This window comes from Apis mellifera, linkage group LG3 (genome assembly GCF_003254395.2).
Source record: "Apis mellifera strain DH4 linkage group LG3, Amel_HAv3.1, whole genome shotgun sequence".
Taxonomy (NCBI): domain Eukaryota; kingdom Metazoa; phylum Arthropoda; class Insecta; order Hymenoptera; family Apidae; genus Apis; species Apis mellifera.
In genome coordinates this window covers 10,112,316-10,132,715 of record NC_037640.1, presented here as the reverse complement: position 1 = coordinate 10,132,715, position 20,400 = coordinate 10,112,316, and the positions used below count along the sequence as shown (strand labels likewise).

At 29.9% G+C, this 20,400-nt stretch overlaps 1 protein-coding gene across 3 annotated transcripts in view; it reads right to left on the bottom strand.

Moving 5' to 3' along the window:
* Positions 1-20,400, bottom strand: part of LOC413829 (diuretic hormone receptor) — an 86,788-nt gene that overhangs the window by 7,942 nt on the left and 58,446 nt on the right. For all 3 annotated transcript variants that reach the window (XM_016911383.2, XM_397268.6, XM_016911384.2), the window contains 5 exons: positions 12,798-12,987; positions 3,604-3,697; positions 1,302-1,395; positions 1,099-1,179; positions 67-134 (listed from right to left, as the gene is read on the bottom strand). In XM_016911383.2, the coding sequence (XP_016766872.1) occupies positions 67-134; positions 1,099-1,179; positions 1,302-1,395; positions 3,604-3,697; positions 12,798-12,987 (527 nt within the window). The remainder of the gene's footprint in view (positions 1-66; positions 135-1,098; positions 1,180-1,301; positions 1,396-3,603; positions 3,698-12,797; positions 12,988-20,400) is intronic.

Genomic DNA, 20,400 nt, shown 5'->3' with positions numbered 1-20,400 from the left:
TTTAATTGAAATTATACACCTCGAAGTTTGGGCAAAGTTCGTTCGATAATAATAACGATTTCATACCTGACTCGTTGCATTCTGGTCCAGTGATTTGGCGATGCACCACATTGTGATAAACAGAACCGGTATACCTGAAATCATATCGATCTTGTTTATGCAAAATATGCTCGAGCAACGAATCGTCACACAATTGACAGAATAACTTTACATTCATAAGAAATGAGACTAATTTTTATTATTTTATCTATTATTTTAATTTTTACTATTTTATATATTATTATTTTACGTTAAAAAGAAAATCGAATAATGATATTTTATCAAGAAGATAAGATTTTTTCAATAACCAATGCGAATGTTAATTAAAAAATTAAAATATTTGTTACAAAATTATTATAAGTTGCATCTAGGATAATAGAATTCGTCAGATGTATCTTTAAGTATTATTAATTATTTATTTAAGTATTATTGAGTATTTATTTAATCTATCAAAGTGGAATAAATTGAACAAATAGGGAAGGGAAATTAAAGGAAAGCACTTTGACATAACATACTATGAGGGATCATATAGGAATGACGAGCGAGTTCATCTTCTTCCCTTCCAAACTTCGTTATTTTATTCATCGAATTTCGTTTCTTCTCTCGTACTTTTCTTTTTCGTTCATTTTTTTTTTTTTTTTTTTTGCATCAGTGTGTAGCGGTTCGATATTGATTTCGAAGTGAATTTCCAATGGAGGCGGGATTTTCTCGATTATTAGAATAGGAAGGTTCGCGAAATATGAATTTTGGAAAAGAAATATTTTAGTCACAGTACGGTTACTCCTCGTGCAACTCTTCCTTTTCCCCTTCCTTGCCGCACGAAATGTATAAAGCGTCACGATGATGATACTCTTAGTTTCTTTTTAGATTTCTTCCAGATCCGGTGAAAAATCGTCAAATTCCGGATATTCGATCTCTCGAAATTTTTATTTCTACATTCTCGTCATTTCGAAACGATCTATTCGTTGGAGAAAAATTAAAACGTGCGATATTTTTGTTGCGGTTTATTTATTTTTTTTTTTTTTGAAAAGAAAAGATAGAAGAAAGGTGAAACTTTACCCCAGCCTATAATGAGACACAGCCTCAACTTGATATTGTCGCCCGTGAAAGTCTTTACGACCAACAGGTATAGATAGAGACCTGGAAGAATAAGCGATTAACGTGAATGGATAATAAAAATGAAGGAGTGAAATTTGGATATTATTTGGAAAAGGAAGTGAAATCGATTCGAGTAATAAATGGATAGTGAAAAGTGTGAATACCTTCGACGAACATCCAGAAGTAATTGGTCAGCTGGAAATAATGAAACAGCGACAGGAAAGCGACACAAGTCGGTACGTCCGGTTGCATCGAGACCTGGAAAAACCGATTCAAAATTCGCGCCAGAGTTATTTCCAGTAAATCCAGATCGGATGTTTAATTTAAATAAAAAAAAAAAAAAAATCGAAGAAATTGTTGAACGTTTATATTTTATCATTTCCACGAAATGAAAATTTATATCTTTATTTTAGGGAAAAATATAATTTAGCGTTTTAATTCACCGAACGAAAATACGTTGGGTAAAAAAAAATGTAAAAATCTTTTTCGGAAAAACATGCGAAGTTGAGTTTTTTTATTTTTTTTAATTTATACTATTTGAATGAACTTGTTGAATTACTTTTTTAATAAATTTAATCAATACACTGCATCGTAGAAATTATATTTACTTTGTCTTGTTTCTTATTTTATTTTATCCGCTTCGATAATTGATCTAATATTTCTAATCGATCCATATTATTGTTTGACTTTTCTTTTTTTCACTTGACTGACCACAATTATCTTACAAAGTAGATAAAGAACGTTTCTCGTTATCATTATTCGATAAGAAATTGTTTCGTTGCTTTTTTTTTTTTTTTTAACATCGTTAAAATTCCTGTTAAATTATAAAATCTTCAACCCGGGGAATTCTTTTTTTTTTCCCTTCTCTTCACACAATCCATCGGTTAAATTGGTGCCACCGAAAGCAGCATAAAAATGGCGGACGGATTGGTAATTAAAAGTGGCCGGTGAATTGAATTTTACACGGAGCGGCCAATTTTATCGTTCGTATCGGCCTTTTAATTATCGAAAAACCAAAGGCGCATCGGCCATTTCGCCGTAATTAATTTTCCTTCCCAGTGGGGCTCGTTACCGCGACTACCAGATGTTTCGCCATCGACGAACAAACATGTTTCCGGTCACGTTGGCAACTACCTCTCTCGTCGGCCAAGAAAGGAAATCATGCTTTTCGTGCAATTCACCGATAAAACTCGCCCTTAAACTTTATTTCGAATTTGGAATTTCGAGATCCTCCACTTTTTAGTTTTTTCCACGAATTTTGAAAGTAACGTTACTTCTCTCGTTTCAAATTGTGAAATAATTATTTTCACGAGCTTTTGGATGAAATTTCTTTATTTATCTTTTTTTTTAATGAGAAATTGTTGATGAAATTTTGTCGATGACAACAACAGAAATATCGAGATGAAAAAAATGTGATGATAAAATTTCGCGTTTTTAAAAAAATCAAATTGAAAAGAAATCAGAGAGTGAAATAACGAGAATGATAAATGGCGCGGAAAATATTTGTCGATATGACAAGAAATTAAATAATACGAGAAAAAAAAATACATACGCGAAAATTTTTTTTGTTTAACGTATCTGATAATGTATTATTTTAAATCGTGAATGTTATTATTGTGTAATTCTTCGTTGATCGAAGTCGAATTAGCATAATTAACATAATTAACTCGATGGAGATGTTTCGTAATATTCATGCATATTTGTTGTTACAACATTTCATGGGTTATTTCAACTTGTTTAATAAAGGAGAATTATACGTTCAAAGGAGAATATGTTTCGCGAATATTATTAAAAATTATCGATAAATGAATAAGATATTTGACTTTTTTTGCTACAAATTATTAATTATAATTTTCAGAGTGGTCACTTTATTATCATTTTATTGTTTGAATTTCACGAAAAATTTAAATCAATTTTTTTTTTTTTTTTCAAGAGAACATTCTAGTTTTACGTTCCAGCAACAAGTGGTAGCATTTTAGTTCTCTTTGTATATTGCGTCAAATAAATATCTTGCGTATTTTCATTTTCTTTAATTCCTTTTCACAAACATCGATACATATTTTTCAACGAATAATTGTATTTCATTGTATAAGAGAGAGAATTTTAATTCTAAAATTTCAAACCGAGAGAGAGAGAGAGAGGGAAGTTTTATAAGATTTCAAAATTAAATTCTTTCATGGAAAAAATCTTCTAACCGAATTAACCTAATTTTTATGTCGCAACGTAATTTTCGGTGAATTTATTTAATTTTAAACGCAATTACATTTTACATTATCATTTCGTCGCTGAAACGAAGCTGAACGGAAAAAAGGAAAAAATTCCTATTTATTTATCTTTGATTCGACTTCTTGAAAATTTTAACATCAAACGATAAATTAAGCTTATTTTTTTTTTGTTCGAAAGAAATTAGGAATGCATTAAGGAATTACTCTACTAAAAAAAATATAACATTTTCTAGGAAAGTACCTGCATCACGTTGTTTAGAATCCACATAAAGTCTGCGAGGATGTAGGTGAACATCAAGTTAGTGTGTATGTTGTTCCTAATGCACCTGAGTTCCCTGGAAAAGAATTAAAGTGATTGTTAATTAATTTGAAACTGAGGGGGAAAAAATTAGGCGAAGAGACGAACAGTATGGACAGTCATTAGGCAGCTAAAAGTACAGATAAAATGATTAGAGAATCATTTTAAATTTTGATGAATCATTACACCAGTAGAAAAGATCAATATATGAACTTCAGTATCTCGTTTATGATCGACCGATACTACTTTTTCGATCGCCTTATGCTATTCGGTTGGATATATAACGTGTCTGTTCTACTTGCTCGACCAATAATTAATCCGTACTACTCGATTCATGATTTTCGAGATCTTCTATCTAGATTTTTTTTTTTTTTTTCAAAGAAATGATTTAATTAGATAGAAATGTTTCTTTATATCCAATTGATCACTGATTAACATTGATTTTATATTGAAATAATAAAACAAGATATCGTGCAACGAAAAATAATTTTCCTATTCTGTATTGTAGCAATAAAATTAGCAGTTTAGAAAACTATAATGAAATGTTGTGTTACTGCAGGATTATTTTGCTAATATTAAATTGATTTTAAGAAAAATAATAATGACAGCTTCACGCGGATTATAACGAAAAAATTCGTAACAAAAGAGAATTGGTTACAGAGTTGAAACAGGTATTTGTACATTCAGAAATCCTTTGTAATCAGTGCTCTCTGGTGGAAACTAACAAACATAAATCATAGCAATCCTTTACAAGTAGAACAATTTTAAGCAAATCTGTGATTCTGCACGTTGTGGTAAATTAAATTGGAATTAGTTCCATGGGAACAAAATGATTGTCTGAGTAATGATAAAATATATATTTTTTTAAAACAGTCTTCTTTTACGAATAATTTTCGTGTGTTGTGCCAAATATTATTTCATAAAGACTTAAAAAAAGAAAGAAAAAAAGTACAACGTTCATTTTCTTTAAATCGATTCAATCTTACAGATCTAAAGAATAGAAAGATTTTTAAATTTATCCTATTTTTCCAATTCCGAACAAATAATGGAATTTTTATTTTCTTGAAACTTGATAAAAAAAAAATTCTCCGTTACAAATTCAATTGAAATTCTTCCCCTATCTTCTCTCATCAAATCACGTCTTTTTTTTATTTATAAAAAAAAACCAATCTTTTTCAGAAATTCAATTTAATATTAGCAAAGTTAGTCCTGCAGTAATACAACATTTCACTATAGTTTTCTAAACTACAATTTTATTTCTACAATACAGGAATAGGAAACTTATTTTTCGTTGCATGATATTAAAGTGAAAGTTTAAGCATTGCGTTTATAACTTTCGTGAACGAGAAAACTTTGAATAGTTGTGCAACGATGAAACATTTTCTCACTTAAAAAAAAATATAATATAAAATATAAAAATATCCACGTATAATTTACACGTACAATTCAGTTCAAGGATTCACAATCGTGAAAAAGACACGAACAGCATTCACGATTTTCTACTATCCTTTCATTTAACTGGATCGTCTTCAACATAGAGTTGCATGCAAAGGATGGAAGGCACGCAATTTACCGTTTAAAGGGACGGTTGTTATGTTTATTCAAAGAGGAGAAACAGAGAAAAACATTGTTACATAGAAACGTAAAGATACATCGAAGAGGAAGAAATTGACTTTTACCTTTGGATTCTTAACATTTTCTTAATATTCGAGACGCTTCCTATTATCGTTATTGTTAATTTTATTTGATAAGATTTTTCATCGTCCAAATTTTAAAAATTCCTCACTTTGTCATTTTTATCTCCAATAATAATTTATTTCTTCGCGCTATTGCCTGATAACGTAATTGAATACTTTGGTTAACCGAAATCCTACTGCTCAAAGCTTTAATATGTCATGTACACAGCCGGATATGCATGCAATACGATATGATACATATTGGATCGATAAACAGAATTATGTAAACATGTAAATGCAAAGCGTGTAACAGTGCAGGATATATTTTAAAATAAGCGAATAAGATTGTATCATATAGATAGAAAAATAAATTAAGCAAGAGGGAAAAAAAGACTTTTTTAATGATTGATTCTGATTTTAATGCAAACTATTTGCAACTATTTTTAATTTCTTTTCTTTTTTTTATTTTTCTTTCAATTATTTATATTTCTTACGTAGAGTATATATTTTTTATGTAGAGTTTTGAAATGATGTTTCAACAAGAGAGAATTAATAAAGATAACGATATTTCCTGTAACACGCAAATAAGCGGAAGATTATTCTATAAATAATATAATAAATCAAGCAAAAGGAAAGAAAGTCTTTTTTTTAGTTGATTTTAATGCAAGTTATTTAATTTATATTTAATTTTTAATTCCTCCCCTTAAATTTTTACGTAGAGTTTTGAAATAATGTTTCTTTTTTTTTCTCAAGATATTCGATATAATAGGAGAGAATCAACGAAAAGTAACGACATTTTTCTACCAGTAATAAGCATGGCTACCAAATTAACCGATAAACCAACAATTTTTCCTTCTTTTGTAAATTTAACTCGCGTACAAGTTGGAATTGGCTGGGTACAACGTTTCAACGAACCATTTGCCAGATCCGTGATTTACGTCCATGAATGTCAGCCGACGATGTAATTCCTGAATCAGATATGCTCGTGTATCGCGTTGTGTTTCGCGGGGATCGTTTCGGATGTTACGGAGACAAAAGGAGGAGACGATAATTTCTCGTTAAATTCCTCCCGGTTTTATCGGCACGTCACCGTTTAGAGCGTGCACGTATTTGGAATTATAAAGTAGAGGCGTTAATTAAATATTAATGGCGGAATTGCAAATGGTGGACGAGAAAAAATGAGAAAAGAACTGTTTAAAACAATCAACGTGTTATCCCTTTTTCTTTATATATAATAAATAATACACTCCGTTCCTATAATTCGAATTCCACCAGAATTTGTATCGTACGTAAATTTAAAATTTAAAATTTAAAATTAAAAAAATGAGAAAAGAGTTGTTTAAAACAGCTTTCCTCAACGTGTTATCCCTTTTCCTTTACATATAATAAGTAAACACAGTAATACATTCCGTTCCTATAATTCGAATTCCATCAGAATTCGTATCGTAAATTTAAAATTTAAAATTTTAAATTTAAAATTAAAAAAATGAGAAAAGAGTTGTTTAAAACAGCAACGTGTTATCCCTTTTCCTTTACATATAATAAATAATACAGTCCTTTCTTATAATTCGAATTCTATCAGAATTCGTATCGTAAATTTAAAATTTAAAATTTAAAATTTAAAATTTAAAAAATGAGAAAAGAGTTGTTTAAAACAGCTTTCCTCAACGTGTTATCCCTTTTCCTTTATATATAATAAATAAACACAGTAATACATTCCGTTCCTATAATTCGAATTCCACCAGAATTCGTATCGTACGAAAATTTAAAATTTAAAATTTAAAAAATGAGAAAAGAGTTGTTTAAAACAGCTTTCTTTAACGTGTTATCCCTTTTCCTTTATATATAATAAATAAACACAGTAATACATTCCGTTCCTATAATTCGAATTCCACCAGAATTCGTATCGTACGAAAATTTAAAATTTAAAATTTAAAAAATGAGAAAAGAGCTGTTTAAAACAGCTTTCCTCAACGTATTATCCCTTTTTCTTTACATATAATAAATAATACACTCCGTTCCTATAATTCGAATTCCACCAGAATTCGTATCATAAATTTAAAATTTAAAATATTTCCGCCAAAAATTCTTTACTCGAAATTTCATCACCTACGAAAATTTAAAATTTAAAAAATGAGAAAAGAGTTGTTTAAAACAGCTTTCCTCAACGTGTTATCCCTTTTCCTTTATATATAATAAATAAACACAGTAATACATTCCGTTCCTATAATTCGAATTCCACCAGAATTCGTATCGTACGAAAATTTAAAATTTAAAATTTAAAAAATGAGAAAAGAGCTGTTTAAAACAGCTTTCCTCAACGTATTATCCCTTTTTCTTTACATATAATAAATAATACACTCCGTTCCTATAATTCGAATTCCACCAGAATTCGTATCATAAATTTAAAATTTAAAATATTTCCGCCAAAAATTCTTTACTCGAAATTTCATCACCTACGAAAATTTAAAATTTAAAAAATGAGAAAAGAGTTGTTTAAAACAGCTTTCCTCAACGTGTTATCCCTTTTCCTTTATATATAATAAATAAACACAGTAATACATTCCGTTCCTATAATTCGAATTCCACTAGAATTCGTATCGTACGTAAATTTAAAATTTAAAATTTAAAAAATGAGAAAAGAGTTGTTTAAAACAGCTTTCCTCAACGTGTTATCCCTTTTCCTTTACATATAATAAATAAACACAGTAATACAGTCCTTTCTTATAATTCGAATTCCACCAGAATTCGTATCGTACATAAATTTAAAATTTAAAATTTAAAAAATGAGAAAAGAGTTATTTAAAACAGCTTTCCTCAACGTGTTATCCCTTTTCCTTTATATAATATAAATAAACACAATAATACACTTCGTTCGTATAATTCGAATTCCATCAGAATTCGTATCGTAAATTTAAAATTTAAAATATTTCCGCCAAAAATTCTTTACTCGAAATTTCATCACTTTATATAAATCACTATTGTTACGAAAATTATTAAGAATATCCACGATTAAAAGAGAAGAAAAAGGAAAAAGATACGTTGATGGACACAACGAGATTCATAAAACTCGTTTATTAATTATTATTCGCAAGATTTCGCGGTTAAATTCGAATGTTTTTCATCGAACACATTAAAACCGTGTGCACCGTTCTTTTCATTCAAAGCCGACGCAAAAGTTTCTTCTTCTCCAACGTTGTATAACGTTACCGTTGTTCAATCGGGAACACGGGTTTAAAGCAAATTATCCCGAGGTGCGCCTTTTGCAACATCCATTTCAACAGCCGCGAGAGTGGCTTGCCCTGCGAAGCCCCGATTAATTGTTAAGCGTATGTAGGACGCAATGGGCGGAGAACAAAGGAAGAGCGTATCAAATAAAACGGGGGAGGGAGAGGGAGGAGACCCTGTGGATGTGAAAAAAAATCTCTTGATGATATAACGTTTCCGCTGTTTTCTTTCTATCATTCCTTATATTATTCCTTTTTTTTTTATTAATTTGTGCTTCAATAATTACCAATTAATTAATATTCGAATATCATATTATACGAATTAATAATTGTAGTATAATTTTTAATAATTTGCAGAGTTTTCTTATGGAATTATTCGATTGATATTATTATATTTATTTATAATCCTTATTATTGATGATATTTCATAAATGATTATGCATTTTAGGAAATAAAATTTGCAGAATGCAAGAATGACATATTCAGTGTTACGATATTTGAAGAATAAGACGAATCTGTATTTAATCCATTTCATTGTAAAAATGTTATCTCATATAATGATGTATTTATGAGTTGCAAAGAGATTGACAATTAAGAAAGAATGGAAAATTTATCAATGATCGAGAGAAGCGTATGAAATTATATGATCATTATTTCGATGAAAGTATTATAATTTTATATAACGGATAAAACTTGAATTAAAATTGTAATGTAATAATAAATTTTATATAACATTATCGCGTACAATTTCAGTATACACGAGCCTAATAATACATCCGGTGGAAATTATGAATTTTTCACATGGAAATGCGTTTCAAATTGCAAAATGCTCTTAATAAGATATCATGTGTTTTCGAGCACCGCACTCGGTACATATTCCTCGAATATGCCGAAATTTCTCTTTGGATTTTGATATCAAAGCTTAGGAAGAGATAATTACACTCGGCCGATTATACGTATCTCATAATACCGACTAATTATCTCCGTATTGGAGAATTCTGGTATCCGATGAAATATTATCTTTTTAACCGTTTACGATTCTACTGTGTAATATCCTTTCCCCATGAAATCTCGAATTTTTTGTGAAAATATCGGTTTCGAATTATTTTGAAACTTTTTCACGAAAAATTGTCGTATCAAGAGTGAAACTCGATCGCTTATTTACTTTTATTATTAATTTAACCTATATCAGATTTTTCTGTTACGAGCCTATTCACATTGCTATCCATATAATTGTCTCCATATTGGAGAATTCTGATATCCGATGAATTATTATCTTTTTAACCGTTTACGATTCTACTGTGTAATATCCTTTCCCCATAAAATCTCGAATTTTTCGTGAAAATATCGGTTTCGAATTATTTTGAAACTTTTTCACGAAAAATTGTCGTATCGAGAGTGAAATTTAATCGCTTATTTACTTTCATTATTAATTTAACCTACGTCAGATTTCTCTGTTACGAGCCTATTCACATAAATTGCTATCTATCTTGCGTTAATCTACGACTGTACGATAATACAGTCATCCATTAGACTGTCAAGCTTACATTAATTTACAATCCTCGAGTCTGTAACTAAAATCATTCGTGTAAGCCAATGGGAATTTAAAGGGGACAATATCGAGATAAATAAATTATACCAAAAGAAATTTTTCTAGTTTCGATAAAAATAAAGATACATTGAAATTTCGATCAATTTTCATGCAAATTATCGGCGAAAAAGTAATATAACGAGTATCACAATTCAACGCATCGATAAAGAGATATGAAGAAACTTTCAAATATTTTCATTGTATCAAATTATACCAAAGGAAATGTATAAAAATAAAGATACATTGAAATTTCGATCAATTTTCACGCATCGAAATGATCGGCGAAAAAATAATATAACGAGTGTCACAATTCAACGCATCGATAAAGAGATATGAAGAAACTTTCAAATATTTTCATTATACCAAATTATACCAAAGGAAATCTATAAAAATAAAGATACATTGAAATTTCGATCAATTTTCATGCAAATTATCGGAGAAAAAATAATATAACGAGTGTCACAATTCGATAAAGAGATATGAAGAAACTTTCAAATATTTTCATTATACCAAATTATACCAAAGGAAATCTATAAAAATAAAGATACATTGAAATTTCGATCAATTTTCATGCAAATTATCGGAGAAAAAATAATATAACGAGTGTCACAATTCAACGCATCGAAATATAAAGAAACTTTCAAACATTTTCATTTGTGACGATACATAAATCTGCAACGAAATTTTCAATCAATTTTATTTCGTTTGATTCATATGGTATAAATTTCAAATTTCAAAAGTGAAATTGCAAGACAATCTGAAAGAGCGGAGATTCTTATATGACGTATAAAGAAATTGGAATTTTTGCAATCGGTCCATGGATCGTATCTTTGGACCATCGCATTAGCCTGAAGTGTTCCTAAGGTTTAAAGAGCTTTACTTTTCAAAGGAACCATTTTCCACCTCGTAGGAGCGTGCGGATAAAATTGAGAGTGGGTATTCTAGAGTGGAGGAGAAAAAGGAAAAGAGAGAAAAAGAGAGAGAGAGAGAGAGAGAGACTCGGTGGAGGGTGATTCATGGCGATAGGAAGCCATGAAAAAAATTGACCCAACATTACATAGAAAGCGAAACTGAAGGATTATCTACATATATATAATATATTACAGGTGCATTTTTTCCTATTTTTTCTCCTCCATTTTTTTTCTTTAATTTCGCACGTGAATATATATTTCCTTTATTTGAATATCTAAATAGTGTATCTCGAGTGTTTTTCTTCTCTCGAAGAAAATTTGAGAAAAATGATCTTGTCAAAAGAAAAAAATAAATAAGTGTTTTTTATTTTTCATTTCACGAATTTAAATTTCATGAATTTATTTTCTCTTATAAAATTGCTCATGATTAAATTTACTTTTTCAGAATTCCATTTTTGCTAATTTTTAAACTTCGTTTCTTTTGCCTCAGAAAAGAATATAACAAAAGGATTATTATCGTTAATCGATATATCAGAACACCAGTGAAATACAAGAAAATTTAAAACGGTTAAAACAAAAGATTTATCTCTGCTCCAACTTCAAATTTCTATCTCAGTTATAAATTTCACATTTCCACAAATTTCAAATTTTTCGTTTTCGATTTTCCATCCCGTATTCCCATAAAAAAATAATAAAAAACTTTTCACTGTCCACGTATCAAAAAAAAAGAAAAAAGAAAAAAAGGAAAAGAAAGGTATAACGATCAAAACGAATTATTTCAGTTTAATCTATCCCAATCGAATTTCCATGCCACGATCTTTCATTTTGTGAATCCAGTTATTTCGCAGTTCCGCTCATCCCTTAAAGCTAGTTTCCATTGCGAAGCTAAATAATAACGTTTTCAAAGCTTATATCTCTTATTTTCATTCGTCCTTTTAAATGTATATATACATATATATAGTTTTCATCTCTGCAACATTTCTCTCGCTCGACGGATGCATTAGGAAGAATTTATTTTGAATTTCTTCGTTCGGCGATGGTTCAATTTCCGAGTGCGGTGGAAACTCGATACAGCGCGGTTAACAAACAATGCGTTTCTGCCTTCTCGTTCGTTACCGCGCAAGCGCGAAAGATTTAATCGCGTTTTCCCTTTGTCAAGATGCAGATCGAACCGTGCGCAGAATATTCGTGAGGGAATATTATTTATCGATTTCGCGACGCATCCGAGTCGCGCTACATTTTGGATTCCGTTTACGAATTGATATGGAAATGAGGAGGGAACGGAATATCGTCTTTCTTCGTTGTCGTCGAGCACCGATATTTTTAGACAGAAATTAATAGTTTGATATGAGCTGATTGAATTTCCGCGATGGAGGAATTGAATAAATATAGATATTTTTGCGTGAAAATGCATAAATTATGATTCACTTTATTTAATCATCGCTTTTCGATAAACTTTAAATTCCTATCTTGAAATTTTATTTATTTGAACATCGATTCGAGCTAGAAAATTAATTATTTCATTTTTCGTTAATTTTTGTTGAAAAAAAAGATTAATTAATTCTATATTCATCCAATTAGAATTAAATGTTTCAAAATGTTTAAAAATAAATTAAAAATTGGAAAAAATGTATTTTTCCAATCAAAAATCCATCTTTCTCTGATCTATATTTTTACTTTTCACATGGAATCAACAAGTGTTTTAATGGAGGAATAATAATACATCACTTACTTGCAATAGAGAAAAATGGAGACAGCGATGATCAGGGTGATCAACGAAATGCTATAACCGGCGAAATATATAGTCGTCGAGATAACCTCTGCACCGCCCTCGATCGCTGGCTCGCGAAGATTTCGACAGAGGCTATAGTTGCTATAGTTGCTCCAGATACCGTCTGTCCTGCACCAACGGCTCGCGTTCTCTGAAAACAAATCGAGATCGATCTTTATTAGTTTAGCATTCGCGATTTAACGCTTTATTTTTCTTTCCGAGATTACGTTATCGACGCTCGGTAAAAAAGATTCGTCGGAAAAAATTACAGAGCACGATCGCAATATTTCCTTCGATGAAAAATTCAATTTCAGATTTCGAGGAAAGTTCGACGAATTAAAATTTGCTAGAATGATCATCTTTGATCTTTCATAATATAAATGTTTTCGCGTTTCTTTGAATTGATTTACATTAATAAATATAACACAAATGAATAAAATTTGATAAAATTCGTTTTGTTTTTTCAGTTTTCATGATTTATTTTTTCTTTTTCATTATTTTTTGATAAAAAAGCGTAATATAAATATTAAATTAATTACAATCGATTCTTCTTTTTTATTATGATTTTGAATATAGATAAATGTAGTATTTTAATTAAAAAATTTCTTTCTCTTATTCGTTACAAATATTCACATATATTATTTAATATTCTTCACGCGTTAATTAATTAATGTAAATATATGATAATATTTTTTTTCCTCCCTTCGATTTCTTTTTTATCCATAAATGCAATGTATAATTCTTCAAAGAGCGAATCTTTTAATGAATAAGTTTTGAACGAGAATGTCTAAATAGGGTAACAGTGTCGGAATATTTGATCACAGTTACCTGATATAATTCACGACCATTAAAAGAATGTTAATCGATAAGACTATGGTAAAAAGGTCATTCGTAAAACGAGTTTCTTAATTTATACGAGATACCGATCTTTGCCACTTTTCTACTCAATAATTGAAACCGATTTCGTCATTCTTCAACCAATTTAACTCTTGTTTTATTCCATTATTTATTCATATTCCATATTCGAGTTTATTCGTCTATATTTACGTTGTATAAATAAAAATCTTTAAGATCTTCTATTAATTATAACTTTTATTAACAATTAATGAAATCATTAGTTTAAAATTCAGATTTCAAATTGAGCAGATTTGAAAAAGATTAATTAATCTAATAATTGAAAAGAAAATTATAATTGATGACAATTTTTCATTTTGACGAGAGAAGAATATTTTTTCTTATTGTTTTTTAAGGATTAAATATTTGATGATGATATATATATATAAGAATTCATTTTTGAAAAATAAATAACCAATTTAAATATTCCTCGTTAATATGAATTAAATTATAAATTACATCCTTGATTTCACAAATGAATGACAACAAATTTGTCAAAATCGTTAAAAGTAATTTTCTCAAAAGTTTACAATAAGAAAATCTATAATCAATAAAGGGGGAATGAGTTTAACACGTGTTTAAACAATTAAAACAAGAGGGATCCTCGATTAATCCAACGGATAATAGTCTTGTGATTGAACGAAGAAGGAAGAGGAAAAGTTTGAAAGTGAGAAGACTTATCGGTGTTTCGTTTCTATCGTTTTAAGCGATCGAAGGGAGGGAAACTTTTATTGCCGTTTATTAAAACGTTAAATCGAGAATACGAGAAGAAATTTAAAACTCTCTTCTCATCATCGATTCATCGTAGTATATTTCTCCGATCCAAAGACGTGTTCCAAATTAATAATTATCGAGATACGCATAAATCGAATTATCTTTGTTTTAAAAAAAAAAAACGTACAACAATTTCGAGATTTCCACGCGAGAAAACTTTATCTTGTGCGTAGTTTCCTTTGTTCCGAGTTTGAGATAATTTTTTCTTTGGAAATAAGCAGAGGCAAGTTGGTTGGAAAAAGTTTCCAGCCCGGATACAATATTCTATTATTTTGCTTTATGTATTACAACAGTTATGTAATTCTTTCCAGTAAAAATCTCATAACGTCGCGTCGCCTGTAAAACCGTATATTACGTGTGGTTTTACGATACGTTTTTACTCTCAAAAATATTCAACAAAGAATATCTTTCTAATATATCTGTATAATGTTATGATTGATCGTAACGATTATGTGATCTTTCGAATATTTTTAATAATCCTATGAGAAAATTTTAATCTATAATTGGTAAAAAATTTCTTTTTTTCTCACGAAGAATCAGAGTCATCGTATATCAAATAATGACGAGAAATAAACGTGATTTCGAATTCGTAACATTTTTCGAAATATCTCGTTTTTGATCGATATGGCTGACCTGTACTACTGACCAACGACTATTTCGTTTCCTATCGAGAATTGGACATTGATTTATTGAAAAAAATAATTAAAAATTGATAATAAAATAATGAAGTAACTAAAAAAAGGTTAAAAATTCCGGATAAAGTTATTTTAAATAAATTATTAAAATGCTTGAATTTATTCGTAGTTATTATAGTTGATCTTTTCATGTAATCTCATTCAGAATTATTTGCAATTATTATTATTATTATTTTGAACAATAAATTATCGGAACTTATTTTAAAATAATTTTATTCGTAACTTTAATTATTAAATTTTCGCCGTTCCTATCTCGTTTGTCTGATAAATGACCGATCCACGCTACTCGCCTCGCAAACGACTGACTTATATCCAACTTCCAAAACTCTTTCTCTCTCCTCTCAACTAACGCTATCCAACACTCTGCACGACATCGAATCCCAACGTTGAATCCGTTCGAAATAAAATGGACGGAGAAACGTTGAAATTTCAAATTTTTCGTTCGTTGAGAAAAAGTTGTTGGAACAACTTGTTGTTGGATCAAATTTCGTCCCAGAGGCGCATCGTCGTTTACTCGTCTTACTCGCCAGTTTACTTTGTTTTTTTCGTTATTTTCACGACATTTATACGACAGACAAACGCGGAAAACATCTTTTCTTTTCTCGAATGGTCTTTCTTCCTTCTCTCAAATTGTTTTTCTTCCTTTTCTCGAATTGTCTTTCTTTCTTCTCTTGAATGATCTTTTTTCCTTTTCTCGAATGATCTTTCTTCCTTTTCTCGAATGATCTTTCTTCCTTTTCTCGAATTATCTTTCTTCCTTTTTTCGAATTGTCTTTCTTCCTTTTCTCGAATTATTTTTTTTCCTTTTCTCGAATGGTCTTTCTTTCTTCTCTCGAATTATCTTTCTTCTTTTTCTCGAATGATCTTTCTTCCTTTTCTCGAATTATCTTTCTTACTTTTCTCGAATTATCTTTCTTACTTTTCTCGAATTATCTTTCTTCCTTTTCTCGAATTATCCTTCCTCCTTTTCTTGAATGATCTTTCTTCCTTTTCTCGAATGATCTTTCTTCCTTTTTTCGAATTGCTTTTCTTCCTTTTCTCGAATGATCTTTCTTCCTTCTCTCGAATGTTCTTTCTTCCTTTTCTTAAGTGATCTTTTTTCCTTTTCTCGAATTGTCTTTCTTCCTTCTCTCGAATGGTCTTTCTTCCTTTTCTCGAATGATCTTTCTTCCTTCTCTCGAATTCTCTTTCTTCCTTTTCTCGAATGGTCTTTCTTCCTTCTCTTGAATTATCTTTCTTCCTTTTCTCGAATTATTTTTTTTCCTTTTCTCGAATTATTTTTTTTCCTTTTCTCGAATGATCTTTCTTCCTTCTCTCGAATGATCTTTCTTCCTTCTCTCGAATGATCTTTCTTCCTTCTCTCGAATGATCTTTCTTCCTTTTCTCGAATTATCTTTCTTCCTTTTCTTGAATGATCTTTCTTCCTTTTCTCGAATGATCTTTCTTCCTTTTTTCGAATTGCTTTTCTTCCTTTTCTCGAATGATCTTTCTTCCTTCTCTCGAATGTTCTTTCTTCCTTTTCTTAAATGATCTTTTTTCCTTTTCTCGAATTGTCTTTCTTCCTTTTCTCGAATGGTCTTTCTTCCTTCTCTCGAATGATCTTTCTTCTTTTTCTCGAATTATCTTTCTTCCTTTTCTCGAATTGTTTTTTTCCTTTTCTCGAATGGTCTTTCTTCCTTTTCTCGAATGGTCTTTCTTCCTTTTTTCCAATGGTCTTTCTTCCTTTTCTCCAATGGTCTTTTTTCAAATGGCTGGTCACGAACGACGAGGGAGGAGAAAGAATGAGAGAACGGATGCACCTGAAAACCATTTATCTAATCGTAACGTACGAACTAATTCGTCGCGAAGCGACTATCGATTATTCGGACGCAAGATCAATCTTGTAAACGATTTTTTATCTCGGTTCCTGTGGAAATGGAAAGCCTTTACTCTCGTTCCTTTTTTTTTTTTTTTTGCATCCCCGTGTCGTCGAACAAAGCAACGAATCGAATAACAAACTTTAACAAAGAAGTCTGTTCTGAAACTGTTAATTTTGTTTCTTTTTATCCGTTGAATTTAATTTTAATAACGTTGACATCCTTCCCCGTTGCGAAAACGGATAAATGCTTGGGTGTTAATTTCCATTTAAATTATCGATCGTTTCGCGTATATTTTCAAAAAATTGGTATGGAAAAAAGAACGGGCCAGGTGTGAAAATTTATGCGAAATTTTCAATTAAAGTGAAATAAGAGAGAAAAAAAAAGAAAAGGAAAGAAAAGAAGCAAAAATACAACGAGAATTTTAACCGAACGACAAATTTACAAATAATACTAGACGACGCGTTATTGGGAAATATTTTCGTTGCTGTGCAAGTTCAATTGCCGTCACTTTTGACATTTATGCCATCAACCACTGTGTTCATCGATAATTTGCTTATTCGATTGCAGTTTCGAAATTCAATTATTTAGATTCTATAAATAGAAAAATTTGTATAAAATTCGTGTGCAATGTATTTGTTTTTTTTTCTCTTTTATTCTTTCAATCATAAATCCAAGTTAATTATTCTTCTTAAAGGAAAAAAGAAATATAGAATTTATCAAATAAATGAGAATTCCAACGTAAGACGTCGATCAATTTCGGATAATATCTTTCGAATTCTTCCTATTGGAATATTTGAAATATCAAATATAATACTCTTCTTCGAAAGCTTGGGCGAGAAATCCTTTTCTCTAGATTCATTTATTACAATAAAATTTAAACAATACTCGACAAAAGAAAACTTTTCTTCCTTCTACTCTATCTTTACTTTCTTCGTTTTCGTCCGACCAATTGCTGATCCACACTACTTATCCTACTTCGAAAATAGACATCAAAATGATAAAGGTTCATTCATAGATATAAAAATTCATAGATATAAAGATCAATTTAGTTAAATCCACATTGCATTGCAATTAAAATTCAAGGACAATATCATACTTGACATCAGAACAGACATCAAAATGATAAAGGTTCATCGTAGATATAAATATATCGATCAATTTAGTTAAATCCACATTGCATTGCAATTAAAACTCGATTCAAGAACAATATCATACTTGACATCAGAATGATAAAGATCCATCCGTATATAAAAATATCGATCGATTTAGTTAAATCCACATTGCATTGCAATTAAAACTCGACTCAAGAATAATATCATATAGATGACAGAACAAACATCAAAATGATAAAGGTTCATCCATAGATATAAAAATATCGATCGATTTAATTAAATCCACATTGCATTGTAATTAAAACTCGACTCAAGGACAATATCATACTTGACATCAGAATATCAAAATGATAAAGATTCCATAGATATAAAAATCGATCGATTTAGTTAAATCCACATTGCATTGCAATTAAAACTCGACAAGAACAATATCATACTTGACATCAGAATGATAAAGATCCATCCATAGATATAAAAATATCGATCGATTTAGTTAAATCCATATTGCATTGCAATTAAAACTCGACTCAAGAATAATATCATACAGATGACAGAACAAACATCAAAATGATAAAGGTTCATCCATAGATATAAAAATATCAATCGATTTAATTAAATCCACATTGCATTGCAATTAAAACTCGACTCAAGGACAATATCATACTTGACATCAGAATATCAGAATGATAAAGATCCATTCGTAGATATAAAAATATCGATCGATTTAACTAAATCCACATTGCATTGCAATTAAAACTCGATTCAAGAACAATATTATACTTGATATCAAAACATCAAAATGATAAAGGTTGCATAGATATAAAAAAATCGATCGATTTAGTTAAATCCACATTGCATTGCAATTAAAACTCGACTCAAGGACAATATCATACTTGACATTGTTGATAATAAAATGATTGTATACATCCTGTATCTCCGCTAACGAGATACGAACCGGTATCTGCTTCCTTTTCAAATTTCCCCTTTCCGTTGCTTATCGTTATTCTCCTCGTTCGAGTTCTCATCCTTCAGCCAGCTTGTCGTCCATAATTGAAATATCCCGTTTTACGGGAGGAACGAATGCGAAAGTTTGCTCCCGTTGCCAGGGGCTCGATGATTATTTGCCCATAAAATGGAAAAGTTAGTTTTGGTTTGAAAAGAGGCGGAAGGAAGGCGGGTAAACCAACCGTTTCCTATTGTGACGAGATTAACCGCGTGGAAATTGTAGTCCCTCTTCCATCACCATGAGAGCCACGAGAGCAAAATCGTGAAACTTTCGAGATAGTTTTACTCGAGATCTTTGCTTAAACTACTCGAAACTCTTTATCCAAGATTTTCCAAGAAATTTGAAATATTCTTTTGAGAGGGAAAATTGAAAATTCGAATCTATGAGAAACATTTCTCGTATCGTTTTTCGTTCGTTCATTCTCCTGATACAAAATTGTTTGGGAAAGAAAGATGAAAAGATATAAATATTGGAGAAACTAATTTATGATGTGTAAAAATACATGATAAAAATGGAAGTGATTTAGAAAAGAAAAAACTTTTACTTTTTTAATAATTATTTGCTTGTTATATGGTTAAATAACAAATTGTTAATCCTCGATTCTTCGCGATTCCCCCATTATCTCGAGAAATAGAACAAAGAAGCTAATTCAATGGAGCTAATGATCTTGTTTTCCTAACCATTATCTTTAAAAACTTGATCCTCTTTAAAGGAATATATATCATTTTCCATTGTACGCCATTGTAGTATCGGAAATTTTCCTTTTTTCTCCACCATACAATAATATTTTTCTTCTTCACAAAGCGCAAGAAAACAAATTAGATATTATTAAAATCAAAATTAATTTGTCATTTAAATCACTACAAATTAAAACTTGGCGCTTGAACAAGTTTTAAATTAACTTACGTAGAATCATACCCGATTCAAATAGTTATCATTAAAGTTGCTCGAGTTATAATTGCACAATATATATATCTTCACCGCATAAGGGATTGCTCGCCACAAAACAACTCCATGATTAATAAAGTATATAGCAAGTACGAAAATTTAATTAAAACAGAAATTGATTTCCTTCCGGACGAGTCACTTAACCTCTTTGAAAAAGGGATTATTCAGAGGAACTTTAGAGAAAAATTTGTTTCAAGATTATTTCTTTTAAAATATTTCTTTATCATTTTTCTAATATTATTTACAGATTGATAAATTTTAAAACAACTCCATTAA